A 14913-nucleotide genomic window follows, 5' to 3' on the forward strand; every position below is an offset into this window, starting at 1 on the left:
ATGGCGACCCCAGCCTCGGCCCCAGACACACGGGCTCTAGTGGCAGACTTTGTAGGCTATAAGCTGAGGCAGAAGGGTTATGTTTGTGGAGCTGGCCCCGGGGAGGGCCCAGCGGCTGACCCGCTGCACCAAGCCATGCGGGCAGCTGGAGATGAGTTCGAGACCCGCTTCCGGCGCACCTTCTCGGATCTGGCAGCTCAGCTGCATGTGACCCCGGGCTCGGCCCAGCAACGCTTCACCCAGGTCTCTGATGAACTCTTCCAAGGGGGCCCCAACTGGGGCCGCCTTGTGGCTTTCTTTGTCTTTGGAGCCGCGCTGTGTGCTGAGAGTGTCAACAAGGAGATGGAGCCACTTGTGGGACAAGTGCAGGAGTGGATGGTGGCCTACCTGGAGACGCGGCTGGCCGACTGGATCCACAGCAGCGGGGGCTGGGTAAGAAACTTCTCCATTGCTGCCCTGAATATCCCTCTGAAAAGTTGGTCTCCAGGGAGAAGACGGGGGCTCTGGCTGGAGCTGGGGGCGGCTGTGCTGGGAATGAGGCGCGGGGGCTGAGTCTCCCTGTTTGGGTGGAATCAGATGCCCTCACTATGGGTGTCACTGGACTCTGCACTCCAGGGCTGCCATGCAGTCATCACTGGGTGGGCTCATGGTCCAAAGCAGAGGACAGAATATACAGTAGACAGTGTAGTGCCTGCAGAGAAATGGCATCCAGCCATCAGAAATTTTTTACACCTGAGTACATGGCATGGGGGGGTCAGGGATCAGGGATGGGTGGTGGTCAAGGCAAGCCTTGGCAAAGGATGCCAGTTCTGAGCAGCATTTTTGGCCAGGGAAAGGATGGGATTCAGTTGACGTAGAGAAGGGCAAATGAGCCAGGCGCTCAGGGGGGATCAGAGGGGCTGTCGGCCAGGAGCTTCGGCCAGAGAGGAGCTGGGGGTGGGGTAGTGCTTGCAGTGGCTGGAACTGGAACTCTCCCTCTCCTCTTTTCTCCACTCTTTCCTCTCCTGATATCCCTTTCTCCTTCTTTCTCTCCTACTTCCCTTCTCTCCCACAGGCGGAGTTCACAGCTCTATACGGGGACGGGGCCCTGGAGGAGGCGCGGCGTCTGCGGGAGGGGAACTGGGCCTCAGTGAGGACAGTGCTGACGGGGGCCGTGGCACTGGGGGCCCTGGTAACTGTAGGGGCCTTTTTTGCTAGCAAGTGAGAAAGTCCAGGGCCAGGTGGGGCGAGGTGTGGCTGGGGGACAGGAGAGCAGGAACAGAGCAGAGGAATGCCCTTGGAAGAAGTGGGGGAAAGGATGGGCATGGAACGGGGATGGGAAGGGGCAAGGTAGCGTGCAAGAGAGCTGAGTGTGCCAGGCAGGCGGTTGAAAGAGTGAACTGGAGCTATTGCGGCATGTATTGGGAAAGTCAGGAGATGGAGTCATTCCAGGGTTGGGGGGAGGTGGGAGGGATCATGCCTATAGGTGTAGGCACATGAAACTCTACCTAGAGCTTGATTTGCAGCCCCGAGGAAGGTGGACTTGCATAAGGGGTTGGTGTCTCCTTTGAATGAGTGAGATTTGGGGCAAACACAGAAGGAACATCCCTTTGGAATGGGAGCTTGGGGTTCTCAGGGGATAGGGAGAGGTGGCTGTGACCATGGGCTGCTGGGACATGCGTGTGCATGTGCACGGGTGCTCGTGTGCATGCTGGGCTGCTTGTCTAATCTGGTGGCAGTGGGATTCCTTGAGGAGAAAACATTCCCTCTTGCAGTGGTGAGAACAAGGGGCAGCTCTCTGTCCCTCCTCCCAACGTCCCCTCCCCTCTCCCCTTGTCCTGCTGCCTCAAGGCTGAGGGAGAAACACTGTATATCCAGACTGAGGGCTCTGGCCACTTTTCTGCAGAAAGTCGTCAGCAGGGCTTTGGAGAGAAGAGCAGTTCCGTAGCTGGCCTTGTTCCTTCATTGTCCCCCTTCCTTGTGCATCGCGCACTTGCTGCTGCCTCCTGGGCTCTGACAGAAAGGCAGGGCTGCGGAGCCTGCGGGGGATGGAGGCTTCGGGAGCTGGAGCTGCCTGCTGCCCTCCTCTCCCACTGGGGCACACTGGTGCCTAAATTGTTCCCTATCTCTGGGACCTTTTGTACCCAAACGTAAACTCTAAATTGGGGCTCTTACTAATTTTCCTTTTGAGTGTGTGGACGTAAATGCAGATCTGGAATACAGTCTGGGTCCTGCACTGTGTCTCGGAGAGACTGTTGATGTCTTGAGAGGAACATTCCAGCTCTGAACCCCATGAATGTGAGGGTGACGTGTACTCCGTGACTGGCCTATTCCATGTGGTGGGCTTTGGTGCTGCTTTATTAAGGGCCAGGTGTCTGGGTTCCACAGTACCTCCCAGGACCTAGAAAACATGGATATTTTCTTGGAAGCCACGCTGTTTGCATGGGTTTTAATTTGTACCTCAGAGTCTGAGGATGTTAACTTTAGAGCTCCCTGTCCTCTAGAACAGATTCAGATGACAGCTTTTTCTTTCGAGAAAGACATGATTTCACTCCAGATGTATGCCCTGAGCCAGACCTCACTGCTGCACTTTCCTAGGTGCTAAAATTGCTGCTCTCCAATGCTGACTTCTTCTGACACAGTGCTCTAGAACCCTGCCCTTGATCCTGAGCACTGACCAGCTTAGCTAGACCATGGTTGACTCTTGGAGATTTTCACTTGGTCCCAGAATGTGGCAACATAGTTGTACTCACTAGAATGTGGGACCAAAATTGGCCTCAGGTGTTTAGCTCAGACTTTTGCTTTTGAGAGAGGGCTGCACTTTTTAACGGTATTTATAGGGGAGGTGGTGGACTGCATGGGCCACTTGGTCTGTTGTGAGTATGCTGGTACCAGGCACTCAGAGCCAGTCTGTGGCAGGCAGTTGGGGTGGGGGGGGTCTCTGACTTGCTCAGGACAAACTAGGCCAGTGGTTTTCCAACTGCTTGGCAGAGCCCCGAAGTTTCCTAGGGGTTGCCTCAGGAGTCCTTGGGGGAGATGAGGCGGGGGCACTGAGCAGGCCAGGCGACTTGCCCTCAAACAGAACAGCTCCCCTGTAGCTGTCTTACGTATCGGGGTTCAGGGTAAGATTTTATTTGCATTAAGGGGTTTGCTGCTGAAAAACAAAGTTGGAAAACCACTGACTAGACCGTCAGCTCCAAATTGGAGCCTGTGCTCCCCCAGGTTTGGGTCAGACTCTTCCCCCTACCCTCTACCACAGGACGCCTAGCCCTGGTAGCTCTCCTGGGGACCTTTAGCAAACAGAGGTAGCAGGGACCGTGGTCAGGTTACCAAAAAGCCCGGCTCTGAGGCCTTCACACCTGGGTGGAAGGAGAGGCTGTTTTCTGAAAGGGTAAAAGGGCTTGGTCTGGATTCCCGGAAGCATAGCTTGGATGGGACCACAGAGGGCAGTTTTGACCTGTCCTGCCCTTCTGAGCTTGAGGGGGAATGGAAACCCCAGAGACTCTTCTGTCAGGGAAAACTAGCGACTCTCTTCTAGAGCCATATAGTTCCTTGGGATTAGCTCTTGGCCAAGAAGGCTGAGTATGGCTCCCAATTTTTAAATCCATTTCATTTTTTTAAAAATAAGGGAAATAAATCTTATTGCCATTTTTCAGAGATTAAATAGGTGGAGAGGGTGTTTCTTGCTCTCCAGAGCCCAAAGGGACAAATAGGGACTTTGCTTAGGCCAAGGAAGGAGCAGAGGTAGGGCAACTAGGTCCTGCACTTATTAATCCCACTCCCCACTTATTCTAGGGCATACACTATTTTACTTTTTTAAAATCATAAAGCGGCGGGAGAACAGATTTGGTTAGTTTAGAAGAAAAGAAAAAGCTCTATAAATATAAATATATATTCCTGTATTTTTATTTAATAATTTATAAATACCAAGTTCATTTGACTTTTATTTTTGTGTAATATGTAATGGTCGTATTAAAAAAAAATAAATAAAACCCAGAAGTTTAATGAGAAGGACTGAGCAGGGTTTGTGACTTCTATACTGTATAGCCTGGGGTCAGGACATTTCTTGATCTAAGCATCTCATCATGACCTTGTTAAGGCCATGAATTAGATTAATAGGGATTTGGGAAAGTATTGAGATAAAAAAGTTTAAAAAAAAAAAAAAAAGGAGGGAATTCCCCAGCGGTCTAGTGGTTAGGACTCTGCGCTTTCACTGCCCGAGGGCCCGGGTTCGATCCCTGGTCAGGGAACTAAGATCCCACAAGCTGCGCCATGCAGCCAAAAAAAAAAAAAAAAAAGAAAAAAGAAGATCAGAGTTGTTCTCCCATCCCCTCATCCTAGCCAAAGCCAAGAACTCCATCTGTGCCAACCCAAGCATTGAGAGGGTGTGTGTATATGGTACTTTGGAATGGCCACAACAAAACCCAAAACAAAACAAACAAAACCTACCAAAAATCTTTATGATGTAATCAAGTCCCCTGTTGTGGTTCAGCCGCTAAATCAGAAGTACGTGATAATGAGCATTTCTCCTCAATATCCTGCTGCCTACTTCAGACTTAAAATAAGTCTGGCAAAAATGGAGCCCTTGCTTACTTTCCTGCTCCCCTGAGACATTTGGTTTCAGCCATTGTAATGCAAACTGTTAAACTGGATGGGATCTACAGGAATTGTTCAGCCCATCCCTCTGTACTTCCAGTCTAGGACCACGTCAAAATCATGTCTGACAGGAGTAGTGATCTTAATTTTAAATTACAAGTGGGAGTTTCTAGTCTTTCTATAATCCAATGCAATATAATGGTATTTGGGTTTATGTATTAAATTGTAGTGAGAAATACACTGCTTAGAGGAATCCAGTGTTGTATTTCTATTCTCTCTACATAGAAAAATCTACGGGACAAGCCATGTTAAAATCAGACAGTGGCTTGGTGAACATGGCTCTAGGGAAAAGGGAATTAGATGCTCTTAATAGTTAATATCGTCAGGCTATGATAGCTAGTGTATTTATCCCTACTGCAGTTTGACTGGTTTATAGTTTACCTAATTCCAAAAAGCATTTGCAGCATCTTACTATAATACACAAAAGACAAAACAATAGGAAAATATAGATTTTTAAAGTAAGGGTAAAGGGAAAATTGAAATATTATAATAAAATGACAGCAAAAAGGAAAACTAACACAGAAAAGCATTCTATAAGCAGTATTCCCAAATACTAAAGGTAGGCTATGAATTCAACTCTGAGCTTCTTGGCAGCTAAAGAAAATTGGAAAACACAATGAGATTCACATCCCTCCTAGGATTTATAAAACCTTTCAGTTCCTCAAGGTAGGCAAAAAGTTTTGTGGCTCTTCTGAGAATACACTGAGTGATACAGTGGACACCAGCCTCTATAACACCTGACAGCAAATATGATGTTGAGTTTTACACTACCGTTTCTTGCAGAAACACCAAATGGGGATTCAGCAGGTCCTAAGCTTGTTCTATCAGGATCGTCACAGTTTAGCTCAAATATGCTCTATGATGCCACAGTTTAAAATAGGGCTAAATTTCAGACTATCTAAATGGACAGATGGATTGTTTATTCTTCAGACAGTTCTCTGTGAATGTTATTTCTCCAAATGATACTTTTGATAAAAATTGGGCAACATTTAGTTACACTTTCTAGCAAATGGATGGATTATAAATATTCTGTGTTTTTAGTTGAGAGCAGATCCTTTGAAAACTTTAAAAGCTGCCTTAAATGTGGATACAGGTGAGATACAAATAAATTAACAATATTTTAAAAATCAACCAGAAAACATAATATAATGGAATGCTATCTAGTTTTTTATTCATTCAGTCATTCATTCATTCAGCAAATACTCAAGCATCTTAGGTGTGCTGAGGACAATTCTAGGCACTGAGGTAGAGAAGTGAACAAATAGGCACAAATTTCTGCCTTCACGTTACTTTCATTCTAGTAATGGAAACAAACAAAAGCTAAATAACTACCTACCTACATAAATAAATTTCACAACATTCATTAACATAACATTTCGTGTTAGGTGCCAAATGCTATGGAGAAAAATAATTCATTAGGGCGGGATTGGGAAGGTGTATGTATAGGTTTCAATGTTAAATAGAGTGAGTGGGGAAGGCCTCATTTCTAAGGTAACTTCTGAGTAAAGTCATGAAAAATGAAATTGGAAAAATATTTTTATTGACATGGAAAAATATTTCTGTTATCTTATTAGGTAAAAAAGAAAATAGATTAGAAAACAGAATATATGGTATGATCCCATTTTGCTAAAAAAGATATGTATATACACACACATATATACACCTCTATATGTATTTGTGTATTGAAAGTTTCAGGAAGGGTATATGCCAAAATATCATTAGTGATTATCTCTGGGTGGTGGATTTTATGGGTGATTTTTTCTTTTTGCTATCAGTATTTTAGGATTTTTTTATAAGGAACATATAAAAAAGAAGTTTTTCAGGTACAAAGTTTTCTAAAAGTTAACCAAGCAGAATGGAAATTAAGCAGCCCAAGAGAGGCTCCTTCTCACTTAAATGGCCACCCCACTTCCATGCAAGGTTGGACCTAGGGAGTTAAGGTAGGTTGGGCCAGACTTTGCATTAGAAAGTAATTGGAGTTGGCTCCAAAACAGAGGTAAGTAAATGATCAAGGCTCCAAGGTTCTGTGTCAACATTGTCCAATAGAAATATAATGCAAGTCATGTAAAGCAACTATACTCCAATCAAAAATTTTAAAAAGTCAAAAAAAAAAAGAAATATAATGCAAGACATATGTAGTTTTATGTTTTTTAGTAGCCTCATTAAAAAAACCAAAAAGAAACAGGTAAAACTAATTTTAATAGTATTTTTTTAAACCCAGTATATAAAGACTACTATAATTTCAATCTGTAATTAATACTGAACAATTATTAAGTTATTTTACATAAGTATCTTTTTCATCCTGAGTCTTTGAAATTCCGTGTATATCTGACACTTCCAGCACATCTCAATTCAGAGCACCATTCACATTTCAAGTGCTCAGTAGCCACGTGTGATGAGTGGCTACCATATTAAATAATGTACTTCTAGATTAGAGGGAATTATTGCAGCCAGTGAAGGTAAAATTTTCAAAGCAGGAGTTAAAAATGGGGATGAAACTATTAGGAAGCCAAGTATTTATATGTTTAGTGAGAAAACTTTTCCCTTCTGGACAGAACTGGACATGCCCTCATCCATTTTTACTGATTTAATTCTCCTTTTCTCAACTCGACAGATCATTCACTTTTGTTAACACACTTTTCCTTCTTCTAGGGCAAAACATCGCTGAGTTTCAGTTTTTCCGAAACTCCATGGCCCTCTATTGATAGGTTATTACTGAAGGAAAAGTATACTTATAATGGGTGAATCTTACATCATTACATACCAATTAAAAAAAAATTCATTCTCAGAGGAAAACTTATCTCTTTGATGTTCTCTATGCCTCAACAACAGGCAGGATATAAACTTATTACAGAAGATCGTCCATTCAGTTAACATTTATTGAGCACACAGTGATAGCCAATGGCAATACAAATATAATTAAGAAGGTGTCCCTGCCTTATACACAGGGAAGTATATTACAGATCACCATTCAAGTATCTTTTTAAAATGTGTTTGTAAAAGTAATCATGCTTATTAGAGTAAGTTTGGAAGCTGGAGTGTTTTTTTTAATTTTAAATAAAAATACTATACGATATTGTGGGAAAAATCATAGAACATAGAAAATTATAAAGAAGATCAATCATAATAAGCCTACTACCCAGAGAGAATCACTATTAGCATTTTGGTATATTTCTTTTCCTTCAGTTGTCTGTGCTTATATTTTATGATCATACTGTATATACAATTTTGTACACTGCAATTCTGCTTACCATTATATTGCAAGCATTGTCCTTGTCATTAAAAATGTTTTGAAGACATAATGACTATACAAAATTACATATATGTGTGTATAACAATTTTCCTGAAAAGTGCCCACTTGGACAATCAAGTTGTTTACATTTTTTTTCACTTTGATGAACATCTTTATTCTCAGATGTTTACCTAGGTTTTAGATTATTTCTTTAGAACAGATTATAAGAAATACAATTACTGTGTTAAGAATCTCAACATTTTAAAAACTTTTGTTGCATATTGCCAAAGAACAGATTGTACTGGTTCTTATTCCTTTTCTTCTCCAATGCCCAAGTTGTTTTTTTAAAAAATCAGATATACATAATTTTAATCATACTTTATATACAATTTTACATCCTACTTCTTTGGCCTAACAAAAAATATTTTTATAAGTTACCACACACTACGTGTAAACCTTTTTGTAAAAAAAACAGGCGCATAAAAAAATAAAAATAGGTGCATAATAATCTTGTGATGTAATTATAGTTTGCCTAAACATTTATCTCTTATTGGAATTTAGTCTTTTTCCAGCTTCAGCATTGTACGTAATGTTATCTTTGTGTATTAAAACAGACCTTATAGAAATTTTGATCTGAGCTTTGAAATCTGGTTTTGGATTCCCTGCTCACTTCTAATTAGTTATGACTTTGGGGAGTTACTTCATTCTTTCCTCATCCCTAAAAAAGGTTATGGTTTTGGGACTATTTGCTTCATAATGTTGTTATGAGAGTTCAATGAGATAACATAACAAGGAGTCTAGGATGCTGCCTGTTACAAAATCAAGTGCTCAACAAAACTGGGGTTCAAAGGCATTATTTTAAAAATCACATTGCCCTTAATTGGCTTTCTTAGTTTAAGTTAGGTATCAATAAACATCCAAGTCTTAATTTGGTTAAAATCAGTAGAAAAGATTTTTCTTCCAGCAAACTCACAGTCTTTTAGAGCTTGTCTGCGATGCTCAACTTAGTTCTCCCAGACCACTGAAGCTGAGATGGCTGATGAAGTAATTTTCAGTGAAATTTTAAGCAACTGTGACTCTGCTCCAAGTTCTCCTGTTCCTGAGGTAAGGATTTGTGTGAAAAAATGAGGGTGAGGGGAAGAGTGGGGTATACTGTGAAGCTTTTGACTTTTGGTTTGCTAGCAGGAATCTCCTCTTGTTCAAATCCCTCTACCCAAGTCATGTACATCCTCTCCAGGTTGTTTGAGTAACTATTTGGTTGGGCTCATGTGAATCTGGCTCTCAAACCATAGCTTGGTCTGGCTGCAACTATCCCTCTTGCAAACTTAGCACTGCCGTTCCTTCCTTTTTAATAAATGTGTAGTATCACCACTAAACTATGGCAACCCTGCTTTCCAGGGCTAGGTCTCATTGGTATCTGAGTGCAACGGTGAGGTGGAATTCCTCTGGGGGTCTGGGAAAGCCTTGTATATGAAGGGTGGCACCCAGATCCCCAGTCAATGTATCCTTTGGTCAACAAACATTTATTTGGATACTTACTATGTGCTAGGCATATTGCCCCACGGTGGAGATGCAAATGTAGATAGAATCCAGCCTCTCATCTCCAAGCTCTCACAAGCTCTAGTTAGGAAAGGAAGCACAAAATGATTAAGTGCACAGTGGAGGCAGGCCCGCTTGTCATGGGAGAGGAGGGGAGGCCAGTTAGTGGAATGCTTCACAGGGGAGGTGATGATGGGGCTTGCAGTGGTCTGGATGAAGAAGGGCTGCATGTACAGAGGCACAGACCTGGGTGCAGATACACCCACTGGAATGAAGAGTGTGGAAACAACATTCACGAAGTAGCCTGGTCTGGAGGTCTCCAAGGCCTCAGTAAGGAGTTTTGAGAGTTAACCTGGCCAGTATGGATTGGAGTGGTGACCCACTGGAAGCTGACCCATTAAGCGGCTGCACCAAACAGTCCAAGCAAGAGAAGAAATGAAACTGGGGCATGAGCAGAATGCTTGGAAAGTATGCCTGTGCAGGAAGACAGCACACACAGGGCTCATGACTAGTACTGGAGTGAGGATTCCTCCCTGCTTTCTGGTTTGGGGAGACCTGGTGGATGCTGGTGCCAATAACCTGGGTGGGAAAGATAAGCTCCTTCCTAGAGAGCGCCATTCAGAACCCTCCATTTCCAGCAACATCCCATCTACTGGTGCATTCCTGGTAGAAGACGAGTTTCCAGAAACCGCCACACTATTTCCGGCCTCTGCCTTCCAAGAGCTCACTAGTTGGCAAACAGCAGCATCAAGATGGCGGCCTCCTAAAGACCAGTCATGTGACCTCAGCTTTCACTGGGAGCCCGGCCGTCCGTTCGGGGGCAAGGTTCACCTGTCACGAAACGGGTGTCAGCCCTTCGAATCTCGCGAGCCAATCGGCATCTGAGGCTGGGCCACTTCGGCGAGGCGATCGGAAGATTGGTCCTTTCCACTCGCCTTGCCAGCGGCCAATCACCGAGCGTCATACTTCGCGGACCCGCCCTTAGGCGGGAGAGAAGCAGGAATGTCTCACAGCTAGGCGGTATTGTTACCTAAGGACTTGAGAGGAGGTGGGACGTGTGTTGATTGACCGACCGATTTCTCCTACCGGGATTTGAGGATTTGGCGCAATCCCCCCGCCTTAGGGGTGGGGTCTTATTTGATTGCCAAGTAATGTTCCCCAATGGAGTCCTAGTTCGTGGTGACGGGCAGGCTGCTTGACTAATGAGTCCTCGGCGTGGCCGGCGCAGCTCTCCAATCGCTGGGCGGCTGGCCCCAGTCTGAGCGGCGATGGCGGCGGCGGCGGCGGCGGCAGCAGCAGCGGGGGCTGCGGGCGGTCGGGGCTCCGGGCCGGGGCGGCGGCGCCATCTTGTGCCCGGGGCCGGTGGGGAGGCCGGGGAGGGGGCCCCGGGGGGCGCAGGGGACTACGGGAACGGCTTGGAGTCTGAGGAACTGGAGCCTGAGGAGCTGCTGCTGGAGCCCGAGCCGGAGCCCGAGCCCGAAGAGGAGCCGCCCCGGCCCCGTGCCCCCCCGGGAGCTCCGGGCCCTGGGCCTGGCTCGGGAGCCCCCGGCAGCCAGGAGGAGGAGGAGGAGCCGGGACTGGTCGAGGGTGACCCGGGGGACGGCGCCATTGAGGACCCGGTGAGGGAAGGAGGGCGAGCGAGCAGGCCGGCGACCGGCCGGCCGTGTCACGGGAGGCCCAGAGCTCAGGCGAGCGGGAGGCGGGCGGGGGATGGGGGTGGGCGGGGAATAACGTGGCTGGGGCCGGGCTGGGGAGGCAGCCTCGACCGCCAGAAGGGGCCCAGCCGGGTTGATTCGGGCGTCATGGGTGCCTAGTGTTGTTCTAGAGAAGGTAGCTTGGTTTTCTTTTCATTATGACCCTCGCGTGGGGCGAGAGAAATGGCCGAGCATGGCTGGGGCCGCGCGCGGAAGGAGAGCAGGGTAGAGCCCCTGCGTTGGTTCCTCTTAAGCTGTTCTCCATACCCTCCCCACTCATTGTAGGAGCTGGAAGCGATCAAAGCTCGAGTCAGGGAGATGGAGGAAGAAGCTGAGAAGCTAAAGGAGCTACAGAATGAGGTAGAGAAGCAGATGAATATGAGTCCACCTCCAGGCAACGGTGAGTAACTGGCGGTTGCACGCGGAACCCGGGTACTGAGATTGGAAGGGTTATCGGAGCACGGTTTATATGGAATTAGATGCTCGGAACCTTGGAGCTGCTTGTCTGAGCAATTACTGGGCAGTTGCTGCAGTCATAGTCCATTGTGTGTTTTTCTGACCTTTGTGAGACGGGGCCTATGTTTTGGTGATGGTAGTCTTGTGCCTCCCTTTGTCCCTGTTACAAATGTGTTGCTCTTTGTTCTTAGTCTTCCACTATCCTTTTTGGAGGTTGCCAGCTGGTATTTGACCTTCAAGTCCAATAGTTCTTCTTTCAGTTGGAGACCTTTAGTTAGGAGTCCTAAGATAAAGTGCTCAGCTTCAGGGGGCTTCTCCTCTAATCCAGAAATGTCCAGCCTCAGCCGACTTAATTTTGTTCACTTTTCAAATCATTTTAACCGAAGCTACTCAATAGGGACTTGATTTGGGGGCAGGAGGGAATTCCTATATTGTTTTCTTTGATTTTTAAGACTGTATTAATCTATTCCTTAATTTTTCAAGTATTTAGTGAGCACCTACTGCATGCTAGACTTTTCTAGGTAATGGGTACAGCAGGGAACAGAACAGACCAAAATCTTTACCTTTGCTGCTGCTTGTGGTGGTGGTAGTGGTGCATAGATTGGCCGAGTAGAAAACAAGCGTTTTTTTCCTGATCCTTTTTTCTTCAAAGCTGGCCCAGTGATCATGTCCATTGAGGAGAAGATGGAGGCTGATGCCCGTTCCATCTATGTTGGCAATGTATGTACCAGAGCCTTGACTGGGGTTGGGGAAAGCTCTTAGTTTGGGGGATTATTTATTAGGAGTCTTGAAAGGAACCATTTCCAGGATAGGTGGTGGATTTAAGGGGTGGAGGGAGGGTTGGAATGAGGTGAAAGGTAACGGTGATTAGCAGAGGCTCTGGGGTTGGAAGGAAAAGAGGTTAGTTCCTTAGAGAACTAGATATTGATATGCTTTGGTGTGTATGGATGGCCCAGTGCAAAGGCTAGGCAGGGTACCTGTGGAGATGGGAGTTTGCCCTGTTACCTGTGAAATGTACCCCCCACAGGTGGACTATGGTGCAACAGCAGAAGAGCTGGAAGCACACTTTCATGGCTGTGGTTCAGTCAACCGTGTTACTATACTATGTGACAAATTTAGTGGCCATCCCAAAGGGTAAGTGGGGAAGTTGAGGTCGTTTTAGTCACACTTAAAAAATGGATAAATTATGTTTTATATTGAGCAGTAAGTAACCTAGATGTTAAAGTAAGTAGTCCATCTTTTAAGATAGGTGTTAATGTTGATACATATCAAGGATTGCACATAAAATTGCCTTCAGGGGCCCAACAGATAACAGAGATGGGGGCTGGGTGTGGGGGGATCATGAACTATAAGGGGGGGCGCCTTCTGCTTGGCCCCCACCTTTTTCTGCCTTGTGGAAAACCAGGCCCTCCGTATCCTATCTTATAATTTTTCAAGAGTAGCTGCAAATTTTGATTAAAATCTTCCATTAAGAATTTTTTGGACAAATAATTAAAAATATGAACACACTGTACTCAAACAAAGCATGCCTGCAAGTTGGATTTGACCTGTGAGCTGCTATTTGTATCCTCAGATGAAGTGGCAATTACCCTTTTCAGGTTTGCATATATAGAGTTCTCAGACAAAGAGTCAGTGAGGACTTCCTTGGCCTTAGATGAGTCCCTGTTTAGAGGAAGACAAATCAAGGTAAGCCCTGTGCCCTTTGCTGTTCTGGTTCTCTGTAAGCTCTCCAGGTTGGCTCTAAGGCATCGTGTTGTACGTGTCATTCTCAGGTGATCCCAAAACGAACCAACAGACCAGGCATCAGCACAACAGACCGGGGTTTCCCGCGAGCCCGATACCGTGCCCGGACCACCAACTACAACAGTTCCCGCTCTCGATTCTACAGTGGTTTTAACAGCAGGCCCCGGGGTCGCGTCTACAGGTCAGGATAGATGGGCTGCTCCTCTCCCCCGCCTCCCATGAGCCCTGTATGCTTCCTTCTCTCCTCATCTGAGGAACCTCCCTCTTTTACCCTCCCCTTGGTTCCGGGGACTTAGTCTCCTGCCTGTGCAGGGTGAGGAAGGTAGTTGCAGGCCAGGAGGCCAGTCTCATCTTTTTCTGGAGCAGGAATTGGTGATAAGGGCTGGATCTCTCCACCCTGTTCTGAGAGATGCTTCTCCACCCAGCCTTTTTTTCCTTGAGAGTTGATGGCAGTGAAGGTGTTTACACAGAACGCCCGGGAAGAACAGGGCCTCAGAGCAGTGAAAGCACTGTTTGGACATTTGCTACTTTTCCCAGAGTTAGGGAGGGGCTGAAGTTTGAACCTCCCTTGGAAGAAAACCAGAGGCTAGTTGATCCTCCTCAACAGCCATGTGGGAGGATGTCGAGATATTTACTCTTTAGCCAGTCTTTTGCAACTTTCTCGTTGGGCCTAGTGTGGCACCCATGTTGTTGCTTTACTTTACTTCCATTTCTTTACATTTAAATAGACAGTTTAGGCATATAGACCTTGGCTTTTCATAAGATTTACCTGTCTGCTCCCAGGAGTTAGGGAGGATCTGTTGGTGAGAGCCTCGCTTTTAAGAGCTGTGGAGAACTGGAATCTGGATAAACAATGAGTCCTTTTTCTTGCCCCTATGTCTCAGATGCATTTCTTTATTGCCACTGTTTGGCGAGGTAATAACAGTTAATTCCCCACTCCCATTTGCCAGGTGTGTCACTATTTCTGGGATTGTGGGGGTCAGTTTTAGGACTTGGGAAACTTCTTTCCCCTCTTCCCTTCTCAATAACTGGGGCGAGGACCCACGGGGAGGGGCTTGTACTGAACTATTTAGTGATCATGTTAACACCTAACTCTCCTTCTTTCTTCCAGGGGCCGGGCTAGAGCGACATCATGGTATTCCCCTTACTAAAAAAAGTGTGTATTAGGAGGAGAGAGAGGAAAAAAAGAGGAAAGAAGGAAAAAAAAAAAAGAATTAAAAAAAAAAAAAAGAAAAACAGAAGATGACCTTGATGGAAAAAAATATTTTTTAAAAAAAAAAGATATACTGTGGAAGGGGGGAGAATCCCATAACTAACTGCTGAGGAGGGACCTGCTTTGGGGAGTAAGGGAAGGCCCAGGGAGTGGGGCAGGGGGCTGCTCATTCACTCTGGGGATTCGCCATGGACACGTCTCAACCGCGCAAGCTGCTCCCCCTGTTTCCCTGTCCCCCTTTGCCCCCTTGCGGGCTGCTCAAGGGTAGGTGGGCATGGGTGGTAGGAGGGTTTTTTTTTACCCAGGGCTCTGGAAGGACACCACACTGTTCTGCTTGTTACCTTCCCTCCATCTTCTCCCTAGCTTTCAGAGTCCCCTCCTGCCTGTTCCTGTCCTGCCAG

General features: G+C 46.0%; 2 protein-coding genes across 3 annotated transcripts; both read left to right on the forward strand.

Annotated features, from left to right (window-relative positions):
- LOC307049894 (bcl-2-like protein 2) lies at positions 1–1204 on the forward strand (the record flags this gene model as incomplete). The annotated part of the gene is made up of 2 exons (XM_079699570.1): positions 1–432; positions 1055–1204. The coding sequence occupies 2 exons, from the start codon at positions 1–3 to the stop codon at positions 1202–1204; spliced, it is 582 nt and encodes a 193-aa protein (XP_079555696.1).
- Positions 1205–10674: 9470 nt separating this feature from the next.
- On the forward strand, positions 10675–14611 carry LOC307049893 (polyadenylate-binding protein 2; the record flags this gene model as incomplete). 2 transcript variants are annotated; one of them, XM_079699568.1, is made up of 7 exons in its annotated part: positions 10675–11025; positions 11386–11500; positions 12209–12276; positions 12584–12690; positions 13155–13242; positions 13329–13480; positions 14411–14611. In XM_079699568.1, 7 exons carry the CDS (start codon positions 10675–10677, stop codon positions 14448–14450), a joined length of 921 nt encoding a protein of 306 aa, XP_079555694.1. In that variant the 3' UTR covers positions 14451–14611. The 2 variants fall into 2 exon arrangements, with proteins under 2 accessions (XP_079555694.1, XP_079555695.1); XM_079699569.1 differs by lacking the exon at positions 10675–11025 and adding an exon at positions 11072–11094.
- Between the last annotated feature and the right edge of the window lie 302 nt (positions 14612–14913).

This window comes from Hyperoodon ampullatus (genome assembly GCF_949752795.1).
Source record: "Hyperoodon ampullatus genome assembly, chromosome: 3".
Classification (NCBI taxonomy): domain Eukaryota; kingdom Metazoa; phylum Chordata; class Mammalia; order Artiodactyla; family Ziphiidae; genus Hyperoodon; species Hyperoodon ampullatus.